The sequence below is a fragment of the Erythrolamprus reginae genome, chromosome 10 (assembly GCF_031021105.1).
Source record: "Erythrolamprus reginae isolate rEryReg1 chromosome 10, rEryReg1.hap1, whole genome shotgun sequence".
Taxonomy (NCBI): domain Eukaryota; kingdom Metazoa; phylum Chordata; class Lepidosauria; order Squamata; family Dipsadidae; genus Erythrolamprus; species Erythrolamprus reginae.
Window position 1 is genome coordinate 49,563,163 of NC_091959.1, and position 16,217 is coordinate 49,579,379.

At 49.8% G+C, this 16,217-nt stretch overlaps 2 protein-coding genes across 5 annotated transcripts in view; both read right to left on the reverse strand.

The window, feature by feature from the left end:
* Window positions 1-3,580: 3,580 nt before the first annotated feature.
* SELPLG (selectin P ligand) lies at window positions 3,581-8,629 on the reverse strand. Its single transcript, XM_070763417.1, has 2 exons — window positions 8,599-8,629; window positions 3,581-6,109 (listed from the first exon to the last, which is right to left on the reverse strand). The coding sequence occupies exon 2, from the start codon at window positions 6,102-6,104 to the stop codon at window positions 4,839-4,841; it is 1,266 nt and encodes a 421-aa protein (XP_070619518.1). The 5' UTR covers window positions 6,105-6,109; window positions 8,599-8,629; the 3' UTR covers window positions 3,581-4,838.
* A 3,214-nt stretch (window positions 8,630-11,843) lies between these two features.
* CORO1C (coronin 1C) overlaps window positions 11,844-16,217 on the reverse strand; it is a 38,306-nt gene continuing 33,932 nt past the window's right edge. For all 4 annotated transcript variants that reach the window (XM_070763416.1, XM_070763415.1, XM_070763413.1 and 1 more), the window contains exons 9-11: window positions 15,565-15,622; window positions 15,225-15,470; window positions 11,844-14,859 (exon numbers count right to left, since the gene is read on the reverse strand). In XM_070763416.1, the coding sequence (XP_070619517.1) occupies window positions 14,740-14,859; window positions 15,225-15,470; window positions 15,565-15,622 (424 nt within the window). In that variant the 3' untranslated portion in view covers window positions 11,844-14,739. The remainder of the gene's footprint in view (window positions 14,860-15,224; window positions 15,471-15,564; window positions 15,623-16,217) is intronic.

The following is a 16,217-nucleotide window of genomic DNA, read 5'->3' on the forward strand; positions in this document are numbered from 1 at the left end:
GCTCCAGAGGGAAGGAGGAGGCAGCCCAGCCAGGCCCGGGATCCATACGGCCTCTTTACAAAGCGGAGTCTGTGCCAGCACAGATGGGGGTTTGGGCTGGAGCACATCTGGTTTGAGTTGCAGAGCAGGGATAAACCAAGAGCAGGGAAGGAAGGAGGAGGCAGGAGCTGCCAAGGAAAGATGGCACACCGAGCACAGCCGGATCCTTGGAACCTCAAGACACAGCAGAGGCCATAGCAACGGCAGTCAGTATTTGGGGCAAAGAGAAGTGGCAGGCAGAGCTTTCCCTGACAGACAGGGGAGGGATCAATGGTGGATCCGATTCCGGTGATTTATGACGGGCAGATTCCCCGCCCTGCCAGCCCCCTGCCACCTTTGCTCAAGCTGAGCATAACACCTGCACATTTCCTGCACGTTTCAGTCCTACCTATAACTAGGCTCCCATTGCATTCAGCGCGGTATCCGATGCGCATCTAATAATCTGATGTACAATTGATGTGCTTTGTGTTCATCCATATCCAGTCTACGGAGAGGGGCAGCATACAAATCTAATAAATAATAATAATAGATGTCGGGCTGCGTGTTTAAAATTATTATCATTAGTATTTATTTATTTATTTATTAGATTTGTATGCCGTGCTATTCACCTCTGCAAATATCAATAAACAGGATATAAATACAGTAGAGAGACTGAAAGACCTAAAGTGAGGCTGTGGGTCTGATGGTCTTCCTGGTTTAGGGCGCCCTCCGGTGGCAACGAGGAGCGTTGCTATTTGTTCCATTGCTCAAAAATATAAAGGGAACACTTAAACGCAATATAACTCCAAGTAAATCAAACTCCTGTGAAATCAAACTGTCCACTTAAAATAGAATTTTATTGGCCAAGTGTGATTGGACACACAAGGAATTTGTCTTGGTGCAGATGCTCTCAGCGTAGATAAAAGAAAAGAAAAGCAACACTGATTGACCATCAATTTCACCTGCTGTGGTGCACATTCACCTTTGTACAGAGCAAAGTTTTCAATGAGAATATTTCATTCATTCAGATCTAGGATGGGTTCTTGGAGGGTTCCCTTTATTTTTTTTGAGCAGTATATGTGATAGTAGTAAGAGAGAAACATTAGGACAGGGGACGGAAGGCACACTGGTGCACTTATGCACGCCCCTTACTGACCTCTTAGGAATTGGGAGAGGTCAACAATGGAGAGTCTAAGGGGAAAGTTTTTGGGGTTAGGAGATGATACTACAGAGTCTGGTAGTGAGTTCCAGGCATCAACTACTCACTTACTAAAGTCGTATTTCCTGCAGTCGAGTTTAAAGCGGTTTACTTTCAGTTTGTGTCTGTTGTGTGCTCGTATGTTGTTGAGTTTGAAGCTGAAGTAGTCGTTGACAGGAAGGACGTTGTAGCAGATGATTTTACGGGCTATGCTTAGGTTGTGTTTAAGGCGACGTAGTTCTAAGCTTTCTAAACCCAGGATTGTGAGTCTGTTGTGAGTGGAGGAGTGGAGGGCTCTTCTGGTAAAGTGTGTTTGTAGTTGAGGATGTGTCATAACCCTGAGGAGCATTTTCAGGCTGGGGAGCCACAGGAGGGCTATGATGTGAAATCTGAACAACCCATCTGGGAGCCCTTCAGTGCTTACAAAAGGTCTTTTGCCATATCCTTAAAAAAAAAAGTTTCTTCGGTGAATATTTTTTAAAATCCAGAAATGGATGAAATACATGGCATTTCTGACCAGTTTGCAAGTGAAAGGTTGTGCTCAGAACACACGCAAGCCAAAGAACAGAATTGCACAACAAAAGACTTGTCTGTATACACCCCTGGACATTTCACAATCCAAGCCGAAAACTTTCCGATCTCAGATGCTACAACAGGGGAGAAAAACATTTCCTCCCTCCCCCCCTCCCTCCTTCCTTGCCTTCCTCCCCTCCTCCCAGGGGTGGGCTGCTGCCCAGAGGGGGGGGGATGCAGTGGGGTAGTGATAATGGAGCTCCACCCCAGAGCACCCAATTTGCACTGAAAGATGTTGAAAGAAAATGCAGGGTGTCCTGTGTAAGCCATGCCCACAGTGGGGTAGTCAAAAATTTGGTAGCCCTTCACTGCTTCCTCCCTCCCTCCCTTCCTTCTCACCCTCCCTCTCTCCTTTCCTTCCTTCCTTTCCTCCCTCCCTCCTTTTCCACCCTCCCTCTCTCCTTTCCTTCCTTTTTGAGGGGGGGCAAACAATTATTTTGAAGGCTGTCCCTGAAAGCAGCCTGGCTCCTGCCCCCCTTCCTGGCAGAACGGAGACCCTGCCTCAACCACAGTAGCAGCAGCAGAGTCCTTTCCTGGTGGGGGTGTGTGTTGTGCAGAGCCCGTCTCCATCCCGGCATTGCATCAGAGGCCGGCCGGCCTGACCGCCTGTGAGTCACCTCCAAGGGCCCAGCGAGATCTTCTCCTCTCGGGCTGATGTTGCAAGACAACCAGTTTGAAAGCCTCTTGAAAAGGGAACCTACGGGATTTGCAAGCTTTCTTTGAAAAAGGTTGTTTTGAACTCGGGGCCTGTTGACGTCAATCCTCTCTCCCCCGCAGAGAAGGGGAACTTCTGGAGAGGTTCCTGAGAACCTGCAGGCTCAGGAGGAGTCTAGCTGGATATTCATTACGGAGACACATTCACGAGTCTCTTCCACACCTACTTTGGAGCTTCTGGGAGGCAGTTGAATTGCCCAACAGAAAAACAGGTGGATAAAGGTGTTTACTTTCTTCAATGAAGGGAAATTACAGTGCGTTTCCAAACCATTTCCCCCTCTGATTTAGTGAAAGACAGACAATTCATTTGCCATTTTGGCGATATTTTTCCCCAAAGTCTTTTTCTGAACGTTCTCACTTAATCCACACTGTTTTTACAAGCGGTTTTTTCCCCTTGTTTGATCATTGCTTGCACGACAGTTAAAAAAAAACAAGATTTCAAATTCAGAGACCAGCTGGTGAAAAACGAAGGACTTTTCTGTAAAACAAGTCCCACTCAGTGCCAGAATAAAAGAGTCTGTGACTGGCAGGTGTCCCCCATGACGAGGAAGAGAAAGCAGAACAGGGAAGCAGAAACTGGGAACCAAGAGAGAGCGGAGGGGGGGTGAGGAGGGGCCGGGCGGTTGGACCCCAAAATAAATGGAGAGAAGAGCTTCTCTCTGTCCCGTTCAGGTCAGGGGATAATGGAACCCAGGTCCATTGGGGTGGGCCTTCCCTGCAGCCTGAGTTGGTGTGGCTAGACAAAGACTCGTGGTGGGATAAGATAGTTTCCTCGCAAAAGGAGATAAGAATGAAACAGGAATTGGGAAGAGAGGAGAGATGGGGAGGGGAGGAGAAGAAAGAAGAGAAGAGGAGAGGAGAGAGAAAACTCCCTTTAAGTTTGGTTGCAAAACTGGAAGGGAGAAGAGCACATTTTAAAATTGAGGTGAAGGCAAAATCCAAGCCAGCCCCAAGGACCCCAGAATAGGGAAATTTGGGGACCTCCCACTTTCCGAGCTCCCCCAACAGGACCTGGGTCGAGCCCAAAATACGATGTTTCTGCAATGACCGATTGGTTCCAGGGATGCCACCACAACCTTTTTTTGCATTTCAAAATGTTTTAATTATTTTAAAGGTGGGTTATTTAAGGACCCCCCCTCCCCAAACTCAACTCAATTTCAAACATAAACCATCTCAAAAACACTCTGGAAATCTTAGTTCTGTAGTAAAAAATTTTTTTTTTAAAAAAAAAAGCAGAAATGTTTCAGTCCGTTTTGAGATTTCACACTTCAGTTATTACTTTCTAGATACGATGGTTTCAAAAAAGGGAACCGAGAGACCTTCCTGGGGCAGCTGAGTCGCTGAATAAAATCTTCGTGGTCTGGGGGAACCTGGAGGACGTGAGCCTGGAGGGAACCGAGTGAAAAACCTCACCAGAAAATAACTTACATCTTTCAGAAATGTCCCCTTCCCAAGCGCCTCTAATCTGCCCTGCAGGGCTTCAGGGAAACACTGCACTAAGCCTTGTTTGGAACAAGCCACCATCGTTCAAACCAATGGGTGAGAAGACAGGGGCTGTGTACAGCAGATCGAGTCCTGGGTTCAAATGACGACGTTGAGAAAGATTGAGAGGCTCTAAGACAGTGATGGCAAACCTTATTTTTTCCTGGTAGAGAAAGAGCGTAAATGCGTGCTATCAGGCATGCGCGAGTGCTCACACCCATAATTCAATGCCTGGGGAGGGCGAAAACAGCTTCCCCCACCCCCTGGAGGCTGGAAATGGCCAGTTTCCCTACTGGGCCCAGTGGGCTCGTGTTTCGCCCTCCCCAGGCTCCAAAGGCTTCCCTGCAGCCGGGGAAGGTTAAAAACGGCCCCTCCATCCCCCTGGAGGCTCTCTGGAAGCCAAAAACACTCTCGCAGAGCCTCTGGGTGAGCCGAAAATCTGCTGGCCGGCACACACACATGCATGTTGGAGCTGAGCGAGGGCAACCACTCGCGTGCCAGCAGATATGGCTCCGCGTGCCGCCTGTGGCACCCACGCCATTGGTTCACCATCATGGCCTAGAGGACCTAAGCCTTAAGGAAACTGAGTAAAAACCTAACTAGAAAATAACTTACATCTTTCAGAAATGTCCCCCTTCCAGGCGCCTCTAGTCTGGCCTGCAGGGCTTCAGGGAAACACCACGCTAAGCCTTGTTTGGAACAAGCCACCATTGTTCAAACCAATGGGTGAGCCAGCGCAGGTGAGAAGATAGGGGTCGTGTACCGCAGATAGAGTCCTGGGTTCAGATGACAATCTTGGAGAAGATCGAGAGGCTCTAAGAAGGCGAACCAGAGATGTCTGGAGCACCGACCATTAGTGTTCTGGGAGGAAGCTGTTCAGAGTCAAGTTGTCCGCCTCGGTCTCGGAGGCCGTCTCCCCGAGGAGTTGCACCCGCTTCACTTTGGGCTGCCTCCTCCTCCTCTCCTCTTCCTCCTCCTCCTCCTTTTCGGCAGACAGCAGGGACGAGATGCACACCATCTCCGTGTGGTTGGCCTGGCCCAGCCTGTAGGCCCTTTTCTGACGCCACAGCAGAGTCGCCAGGACGCCAGAGCAGACGATGAAGATGGCGGCCACCAGGGCCAGCAGGAGGATGGCCAGCAAACACTTCCCAAGCAGAGGGCTGGGGTCATTGGCAGAGGGACGTTCCTTTTGGGCGGTGGCCAAGGAGCCTGACAACGTGGTAACACGCAGATTTTGTCTCGGGGACCTTGTAGAGGAAGCCGCGGACGTGGACTCCATTTCTTCCAGCCATTTCTGTGTTTCACGGGGCTCGGACGTAGCCATCGGCAGGACAGGTCCGGCCCTTGGATTTAGGCCTGGCCCCCTTGAGTCTAATTTATGCTTCTGGGCGGCCGTGGAAAACTCTGTGTCCTCCACCAAAGCCTGGGACGTAGAGAAGATTTCATCCAGGTGTTGTGGCGGGGCAGAGGTGGCTGCTACGAGGGGGAGTTTTGGTTTTGACTTTGTGTCCTTCTTGGTTGAGGGTGGGATGTGCTCCTGGGTAGCTGTGGAAGCCCCTGAATCCTCAATCCGATCGTGAGAGGACGCGGTGGAGAGATCGTCCAAGGAGGCCAAAGTCGGTGTGACTTTTTTGGACGAAGAATGGCGGCCGTCTTTTCCGGTGGAGAGAGGTCCAGGGCTCTCAAGGTCTTGCTTCAGCGTCTCCGTGGAAAGAAGCTCCCGAGAAGGTTCGGACGTGACCTCCAAGAGCCACGGCCACGTTACCGTCACTTCCCGGGGAAGAGGCTTTGGTTTCGTCTCGCTTTTGCCTTCTGGCAGTGCCTTCTTTGGGGGATGTTTGGTCACGACTTTCATGGGAAAGGTCACTTTCTGGAGAAGCTCCGAGGGGCCTGAAGCTGTTGGAAGGGCAGGAGGCACCTTGGCAGGTTTCTTCTCTGGGTCTTGTCCTCCTTTACGGAGCAACTCAGAGGAGCTGTTACTCCCCTCCGCTGTTGCTTTCCACTTCCAATCGTTCATGTGGACAGGAGTCACACTGGTGCCATCTTGTATGCTCTTGAAATCACCAGATGGGAGGATGCTGGAGAGAACCAGAGGGCAGACGATCCACCAGGAAGCCATTTGGCCTGGTGCAAATAGAAGAAAGCAAAAGACGCAAGTTAGGAACAGTGTGCTTAAATAATAATAATAATAATAATAATAATAATAATAATAATAATAATAATAATAATAATAATAATAATAGAATTGAAAAATCAACAGACGATCCAAAGTGCAGACTCTGTAAAGAAACAGATGAAACAATCGATCACATACTCAGCTGCTGCAAAAAGATCGCACAGACTGACTACAAGCATAGACATGATGCTGTGGCACAGATGATCCACTGGAACTTGTGCCGGAACTACCATCTACCAGTGGCAAAGAACTGGTGGGATCAGAAGCCCGAAAAAGTGGTGGAAAATGAGCAAGCAAAACTACTGTGGGACCTCCGACTTCAGACTGACCGAATTCTGAAGCATAACACACCAGACATCCTGATTGTGGAGAAAAAGAAAGTATGGATCATCGACATCGCAATCCCAGGAGACAGCAGAATTGAGGAGAAGCAGCTGGAGAAATTAGTGAAATACGAAGATCTAAAAATCGAGCTGCAACGACTCTGGCATAAGCCCGTGAAAGTGGTCCCAGTGGTCCTTGCACGCTGGGCGCAGGGCCAAAGGATCTCAGTGGACATTTGAAAACCATCGGAATTGACAAAATCTCCATCTGTCAATTGCAAAAGGCCGCTTGACTGGGATCGGCAAACATAATTCGCCCCTACATCACGCAGTCCTAGGTGCTTGGGAAGCGCCCGACTGGGGATGAAATACAAAATCCAGCATAATGATCTCGTTTGCTGTGTTGTATTGAAATAATAATAATAATAATTATTATTATTATTATTTATTAGATTTGTATGTGTCTCTTCCAATTCTGATTATTATTAGTAGTAGTAGTAGTAGTAGCAGCAGCAGCAGTAGTATTTTTTGTTGTTGTTGTTGTTGTTGTTGTTGTTATTATTATTATTATTATTATTATTATTATTATTATTATTATTATTATTGAAAACAGGATATGAAAAGGTCCTTTAATCGAAATGAGCCCCGATGAAAACTTAGAGGATGTTTTGTGGGTGTCTCGCTCACAGAGGGCGGAGAGAACACGTACGGAAGCCTGAACCACCAGCTCAAAACCTGAACTTTCTGGAGGAGGGCTGACTCAAAGTTTCCTATGGGTTTACCACAGGTTGCAGCCCAGCCTCGCCATCTTTCCAGAGATGGGGTTGTGCCCTTTTGCCGACTGCACCAGGATTTTCCAGAAAGTGAGCAAATGTAAAAAAATGCAATTTTGATGTACTGTATATATGTGTAATAACTAATAAAAGGAAAATATTATTATAAATGAATGAGCTGCAAACCAATTACACCTCTATTTAGCAGGTGTCAATACTAAGCTATGATATCAAATAACCCATGTATAAAGCAAGATGCTTTATTTTTTGTTGTATGTTATATGTATATATTGTTGTTCTGTTTTCTCTTCGTTTTCTTTGTTTTAATGTATATATTTAATAAAGTATTTTTTTTAAAAAAAATGCAATTTGATGCTCAGGTTGCCTAATTAACTATATTCCAAGCATCCACTACTCTTCCAGGAAAATGAGAAAGAAACCATCAATTTCTTTGCACAAATCCACCTGCCGCAGGAGCACGGCACAAACGAAGTGGACTTTTCTTGCTTATCTTCACTAAACCAGGGAGCTCAAAGCAACTTCCGACCTGCTCCATCTCTGAGAATGAAGTTCTGGGTCTCACCTTCAGCAGCCCACTTGGTCTCCAGGAGCCTAAACCTCACCATAAGAACCTAAGAAGAGCCCTGCTGAATGGGGCCGAAGCCCCTTGAGTCCAGCCTTCTGTGTCCCACAGTGGACCCCCAATTGTCCATGGAGATCTTGAGCAGAAATAGGAGGGAAGACCCTCCCTTTCCCTTGAGCCCCAACAAATGGGACCCAAGGGAACCCTGCCTGCCTCAACCAACGTAAAGGTGGCACATGGACATCCGTTTCAATATACTTGGCATCCATGAATCTGTCTCATCCTGCCTTGGAGCTCTCCAGGCTGACAGTTGTCACGACCTCTTCTGGAAGGGAATCCCATCAACCCCCAAGGACCCTCTGGGTGAAGAAATATCTCCCTTTACTTGTTCTCACTTTCTCACCTGTGACCTTTAGGGAGGGCCCTCTCCTCCTAGTATTGTGTGATAGAGAAAAGAATTCCTCTCTGGCCACCGTTTCTATCCCATGCAGGATTTTATACTCTTGGTTCAAGTCACCAGAACTTGAGGCTGCGGCTTCTCCCCGCCACCATTGCCCACCACCACAATGTTCTACTCTTTAGCGAGCCAGCTCAGCCACCACCCAAAGGAAACGTAGCCAGGGACATAAACAGCCGTTGGGTCCCATTGCTGGAGAAGACACCTGTGACGGGGAGAAGCTGCCCTTGGCCTAGGCCCTTCTAGCATCCCCACTCAACGCCAAGAAAGAGAGGTTCCCCTCTGGCCGGACCCGGCTTACCTGCTAGGAGAGGAAAGAGGAACCCTGTGGTGTCGGGGCAGCGTGAGAATGCGAAATCAGAAGAGCCGTTTGGACGACACACGAGGCTGCTTCCTCTGGGGGGGGGAGAGGAAGGAGGCTGTGCACAAGGGTGGCAGAAGCAGCACTGCGGTTAGGAGACTTTGCACCAGAGGAGGAGGGCTGAGGAGGAGGAGGAGGAGGAAGGGAGGTGTCGCATTTGGGTCGGCCAGGCGGTTCGGAGCTTAGTTGCTCTGCACCAGGAAGGCACAGGGCCTCCCGGCGAAGGTTCGGTGGGAAATACCCGGATGGCGACACGTCTCTTCAAAGGCACGGAGCCCATCAGCCCAAGAAGCTTAAGGCCGGCCACCTGCAGGAGGTCTCCAAGGGCCACCACTGAGCATAGAATGAGCAGCCAATGGCTCAGGGCCAGACAATTTAGGGGACTACCTCTGACCTCACTGCGGCCAAAAAGGGCCCATGGAGTCAACCTCCTCCAGGTCCCATCTGCCAAGCAGTCAATCGGGGAAGAGCCTTCTCTGTGGTGGCTCCAACACTTTGGAATCTACTTCCCCCAGAGATTCGCACTATCCCCTTCCTTTTCTGGCAGGCCCGGAATTAGATTGTAGTATATGTATGGTTTCTTTAGGATATCATTGTTTTATTATATTATTGATTTTATTCTGTTCGGTTTTTTCTACTATTTCTCCATTTTAGTATTGTTGCATTTATGTTACTTTTTAGCCACTCTGGGCCTGTTTTGGAATGAGTGGCATACAAATACAATAAATAAAAGGTCGAATCGGTCAGAATAAACCTGGACGTTTCTGTATCAGGCCGAGATGTCGTAGCGATGGTCCAGTCTCGGGGTGTAAGGAGCGACAAAGGGTCTCGGGGCAAAGCCGTGGGGAGACTCCAGGTCACTCGGTCTTCGAAGTAGGGCAAGTGTCAAGAGTTACACACATGAGGGCTGTGGAATGGCCTGCAACCAATTCAGCCGTAGCCGGCTTGTGAACTGCTGCAGGATTCCTGAATTTGGAGAAAGGACCCTGCAGAGTTGAGATTTCTGGCGATGCCTGGCTGGAAGTGACCCATAGAAACACAGAAAAAGACCTCCTGGTCCATCTAGTCCGCCCTTATGCCATTTCCTGTATTTCATGTTAGGATGGATCTATTTATCCCAGGCATGTTTAAACTCAATTCTTGTGGATTCTTCCTTCCTTCGTTCTCTGTCTTTCCTTCCTTCCTTCCTTCCTCATTCATAGAAACCTAGAAGACTGACGGCAGAAAAAGACCTCCTGGTCCATCTAATCTGCCCTTATACTATTTCCTGTACTGTATTTTATCTCAGGATGGATCTATGTTCATCCCAGGCAGGTTTCAATTCAGTCACTGTGGATTGACCAACCACGTCTGCTGGGAGTTTGTTCCAAGCATCTACTCCTCTTTCAGTCAAATATTTCCTCACGTTGCTTCTGACGTAGGGTGATGCCCTTCCCTCACGGAGCATTGCACTCAAGTGTGGAAAAAGGAATGATTGTGTTTTTATTGTGGGTTTTTAGTATTTTTTGCTTTGTTTTAATAGTACTTATTGTCATTGAATCTATTTTTATTCTTGCGAACCGCCGAGTCTGCGAAGAGAAGGGGGGCCCTATAAATCTAATTAATTAATAAATAATCTAATTAATAAACAACCTATTCTCCAAAGCACCTGAGGGTGGGACAAGAAGCAATGGATGGAAACTAAACAAGGAGAGAAGCAACTTGGAACTAAGGAGGAATTCCCTGACAGTTAGAACAATTAATCCGTGGAACAGGAGTTGCCTCCAGAAGTTGTGAATGCCCCAACACTGGACGTTTTAAAGCAGATGTTGGATAACCCTCTGCCTGAAGTGGTGTAGGACTTCCTGCCTAAGCAGGGGGTTGGACTAGAAGACCTCCAAGGTCCCTTCCAACTCTATTATTATTATTATTATTATTATTATTATTATTATCCTCATCTGTTGTTATGGAGTTGCAATTGGACCTTCCCTGCCAGAGTCCTTAAGTGTTCGTTCAGGACAAATTTGGGATGGTGATCCAGCCCTTGTGCAGGCTGTGTCCCCCCCAGACCCCTGGATCCTCCCCCCACTCTCAAATAAGTGAAAAATCACCCCCATCTTTCTCACCTGTGCGTCTTGCAACTGGCCCTCAAATCTGGCTGCACCACCCACATCCTCTTGGGCAGCAACGACTTTCAGACCTTGGTGAATCTTTCCCCACAAGCCATTGTCCCCACTGACCCTCCAGGAAGTGGTACAAGGAAGGGCAGCTCCTCCAACCCACTCAACCTGAAGCTGTGAGTTGGCTTCATGCAGGGCAGGCGGCCAAGAATAAACCCAGTTTGATCGATTGTTGATGTGACTTTCTCCAAAAGATGGTGGACAGCCATCCTCTGGAGACTTTGGAGCTGAAGCAGAGCCTTAACAGGGGCTTCTCAAGCATGTCCTTCTCGAGATGCTGATCTTGGCCCCCCCTTTTTGCCAAAACTGGTGTCCTGACTTGAGGTCTCAGCCTTTTGGCCAAGTGGCAGGACAAAGTCAACTTTTCATTGATGGACGTGAAGAATTCACCCTTCTGCCGCACGAATCCCAGCGACCGGTTAGGTCCCACGGAGTTGGCCTTCTCCGGATCCCGTCGACTAAGCAATGTCGTTTGGCGGGACCCAGGAGAAGAGCCTTCTCTGTGGCGGCCCCGACCCTCTGGAACCAGCTCCCCCCAGATTAGGATTGCCCCCACCCTCCTTGCCTTTCGCAAGCTCCTTAAAACCCACCTCTGTCATCAGGCATAGGGGAATTGAGACTTTTTCTCCCCCTAGGCTTATAGAATGTATACATGGTATGCTTGTATGTATCAGTGGTTCTTTAAATTGGGGTTTTTTAGATTGTCTTTTAATATTAGATTTGTTTACATTGTCTTTTTATATTGTTGTTAGCCACCCCGAGTCTTCGGAGAGGGGTGGCATACAAATCTAATTAATAATAATAATAATAAATAATAATAATAATAATAATAATAACTAAGTCTCCACCTGCCATCTCTGAAAGAGAACCCAGTTGGACGGCTTGAGTTATATTGGCTTGGCCAACCAACCGGTCATTCCTCCCCCCCATGCCTCCCAGGAGCCTCTTTCAGAGCAATCTGGTTGCACAACTCAAGTAGGGTCAAGGGGGCACCTTCACGCAAGGAAACGAAATAAGAGAGAGGTCTGGGTTTGGTCTCTTTTTAATCGTTTGAAATTGGAAGCAAGTATTTGGACATGACACAATTGGGGAGGGGGTTCTTCTACCAGCAGAGCCCCTCGGGGACCCCGGCTGGCCACATTTCAGGGTCTCCAGCCTTGGTAACTTTAAACCTGGAAGGCTTCAATTCTGGGAGTCCAAGTCCTCCAGACTTAAAGTTGCCAAGGTTGGAGACCAAGGTTAGGAGCAAGAAGCTGCAGGCTCCGTGCCCCATGAAATTTAACCCTCCACGCCACAGGAAACCTCTGAGGAACCTCCATCCACAAGAAGCTGCAGGCTCCGTGCCCCGTGAAATCAAACCCTCCACGCCACAGGAAACCTCTGAGGAACCTCCATCCACAAGAAGCTGCAGGCTCCGTGCCCCGTGAAATCAAACCCTCCACGCCACAGGAAACCTCCATCCACACGGCTCTTGGGAAAGTGCACGGATCGAATACTGTTGAGAAGGGTCTCGCTTCTTCCATTTGCAAGAGTGGGGGGGGGGCTGGCTGGCTGAAGGATTCTGGGAGTTGAAGTCCACAGGTTGCAAAGGGGTCGTAATTGCCCCCTGCCCCCAGGTCTCCAACCTCCTGTTGACTGTAAACACGAAACATGCCCGAAGTTGAAGCCGACTGGGTGTAAGTAATGGCTTCCCCATCTTGTAGGCCAGGGGCAGGCAAAGGTTGGCTCTTCTCTGACTTGTGGACTCCAACTCCCAGCATTCCTCAGCCAATCATGCCAGCTCAGGAATTCTGGGAGTTGACGTCCACAGGTCCTAGAAGAGCCAACCGTTGCCAACTCTTGTTCTAGAGCAGGGTTTCCCAAACGTGGCCATTTGAAGATGTCTGGACTTCCACTCCCAGAATTAGGATGTTGAATTCTGGGAGTGGAAGTCCAGACATCTTCAAATGGCCAAGTTTACGAAACACTGCTCTAGACTACAATTCCCAGAATGCTGTGGCACCCGCTGGGATGCCGACTTTGGCAGTGTAAAGAACAGGGGGGAAGGAGGGAGTGCAAACCGCCCTCCCCTCTTTCGCAAACGCTTCGCCCACCTCCAGCACGAGGGAACTGAGCTCCCCCAGCTCAGAACTCAACCCCCCACCCACATTCTCCGACGTTCCCACTCGCTCCTATCACCCTCATCTTCCTCCTGCTCTCTTATCTCCCTGGGTCCGATGCCTCCAGCCCACTTCCTGCAAACCTCCTCTTATCTCTCCACATGACTTCGCTTCCCACGCAGGGCAACATTTGCATTCTCACATTTTTCGGTGTTTAACGGCCACCTTAGGACCCCTGACCCGGGGGGGGGGGTTTACAGAGAGATTTGGGCTCTTTAATTTGGGGGTGAATATTTCTAACAGTGTTTTTGTGGCTTTTAGGTCGGCCGCCCATCTTCCTCCTGGGCCTTCGAAGAGTTTCCAGTGGCTCAAACTCCCGTTAGTCTCTTTGCTTCAAACTCACTCACACACACAGACAAAGGGGGGGGGGGGGGCTGCTAGGGTGGAACGGTGACATGTGCTCGTCCCCCCCCCCCCCCCACCATGGTTCTCTTCTCAGTGCTAGCAGAGTCCAGGGCAATTCTGCTACGGCACCTGGGCATGGAACGAAATTGGGCATGGGGACGCGGGTGCAGAACTGTAGCAGAATTGCACTGGACTCTGATAGCACTCATAGCTACGGGGGGGGGGGGGGGCAGCACACCTCACTGTCCCACCATAGCAGCCCATCTGTGTGTGTGTGTGAGAGAGAGAGACAGAGAGAACCTGGCAGCACATCCCAAGGCTGCCCACGGCTGGACATCTCAGTGGCCCCAATGCCCTGGGCTCGTGCTTGCCGGCCACTCAAGAGCCTTTGGTGACCAGGATGGGGAAGCTGAGGTCAGCCAGAGCTTGGAGTGGAGGGAGGGGGGGGCATGTAAATAACTTCAAAGAGCTTCCTGACCGCTTGCAAAGTTTGTCCTTAATGTCCCAAATGCATCGTATTTTTTTTATAACCTTGTAAAACACCTGGATGATAAATAGAACAAACATCTGCAGGGAACATTGACCCAGAAAATCTGCAATCACAACATGCCAAGATTTGACACAATGATGAAGATTAAACCAAAGCTCAACAAAGGTTGGCATATCAAGGCCCCCCAGGTTTGAAGGTCTGGGGAAAGTGGGTGGGTGGGCGGGGGGTTCAGTCCCTTGGAATGGCAGCGGTGATGGGGGAGGGGGAAGCAAGGCCATTCCCCCCCCCCTCAAATCCAAGTTTCAGGGGAACCAGAAATCGGAGGGCGGAAACATTTAAAAAATTGGGGTCTTTCGGACCCGGCAGTGGGGCAGCCTCAGCAGGCGCTCCGAAAGTAAACAGGCATACACAACTGATTGGTTCCGCCCGATGGCACAAATACACAACGTCCATTTTGATTAAAAAAACTCCCACAAAAATACTGTAAAAATGCTAGAAAGGAAAAAAAAATGATTTAAAAAAAAGGAGGTTGGGATTTTGGCAACTTGAAAGTAAAACAGAACAAAACACACACTTGTGTGTGTGTGTGTGTGTGTTTGTGTTTAAACAAAGGAATAATTTTGGTCCCCGATTTCTAGGACCTTCGGCGGGGGTCCCAGCATCTTACGGACCCCGTGGAATGGCTGAGCCTCCGACCGATGGACCAACGTGAGGAAGGAGGCTGCAGGGTCTGCTCTGGAGTGGCCCCAAAGACGTCGGGACAAGAAGGTGGGCTGCTTGCTAGGCAAAGACTCTCGGCTGCCCGGCTGGGGTGTCCACTGACCGGCTGGGCCCGTCCCTCTCCGCAGCCCTGCAGGCGGCTCAGAGTCCGAATCCCGCCTCCTCCTCCTCCCCCTGCTGTAGACCCCCCCTGCCACCCCGCTGGCTCTCAGACGGCCATCTTCGCCACCTGCTGTTCTAATTTGGAAATGCGCTCGTCCTGGTGCGCGATTGTGTCTTTTAGCGACCGGAGCTCTTTCAAGATTTCTTCCAATTTGGCTTCGTTTTGCTGCGAGGGGAGAAAGAGACGGAACAGAGTTGGTCTTGCGCAAAATGCAGAAAACTTACACTAGAGTGCTGGCTGGGGGATTCTGGGAGTTGTAGTCCAAATATCTTCACGTTGCCAAGGTTGGGAAACACTGCACTAAAGTTAGAAACATCGAAACCTAGAAGATGGACGGCAGAAAAAGACCTCGTGGTCCATCTAACCTGCCGTTATACTATTTCCTATATTTTATCTTAGGATGGATCTGTGTTTATCCCAGGCAGGTTTCAATTCAGTGACTGTGGATTGACCAACCATGTCTGCTGGGAGTTTGTTCCAAGCATCTCCTACTCTTTCGGTAGGAGGGGGGCAGGGGGGACGCTACTCACGGGGTTTGAGGCCTCCATCGCTTTCTTTGGGGTGCTGATGACATCGCTCTTCTTGTTGGCCGCCGGCTTGTTGTCCAAGATGTTCTTCCTGACCACTTTGAGGTCCCGGTTTTTCCCCGGGATGTAGCCGTGCTTGAGGGAGATGAGGAGGGGGTTGGCGTTCTTCCCCTCAAACCACTCCTCGGCCTCCAGGGCGGCCTCGGGCCCAGCGGTGTCCGGATAGAGGTCATCCTGGAAGAGGTCAGACTGGGAAAGGAGGAGGAGGAGGAGAGTACTGGTCAGTTGACCTGCCTGGGAGAACTCGGCCCAACCTCACCAGCCCAGACGGACGGGGTCTCACCTTGCGCGGGACGGTCATGATAATCGGTTCGCATTTCCTCTCGTGGAGTTTGAAGAACCTGGGAGGGAGGGAGGGAGAGGACAAGAGACCCCCCTTTTAGCCACATCTGGAGAGGGAGGGAGGGGCAGCCTTCTCCCTCCCACCCTCCAGGTGTGGGCTGCTAAGGTGGAACGGGGACCTGTGCTTGCCCCCAGGGCTCCGAGGGCGAGTGGAGTCCAGCACAATTCTGCTAATTCACCTATTCCGCTACCTGCCCAGGTGCAGTACCAGAATTGTGCTGGACTCCATGGTTACTGCACCAAAACACGGAGACCCCTGCAGGCCCATGCGTGTTTTCATTACCCGGTTTCCCCAAAAATAAGTCACCTCCGAAAGGAAGATCTAGGAGAGGTTTCGTAGAATTGCCTAATATAAGGCATCCCCTGAGAGTTAGACGTAGGAGAGTTGTGGCCCTATCTGGACTGGGACTCATTGCTCACAGTCACTCACGCCCTCATCACCTCGAGGTTCGACTACTGCAACGCTCTCTACATGGGGCGACCTTTGAAAAGTGTTCGGAAACTTCAGATCGTGCAGAACGCGGCCGCGAGAGCCATCGTGGGGCTCCCTAGATTCGCCCACGTCTCTGCATTGGCTGCCGATCAGTTTCCGGT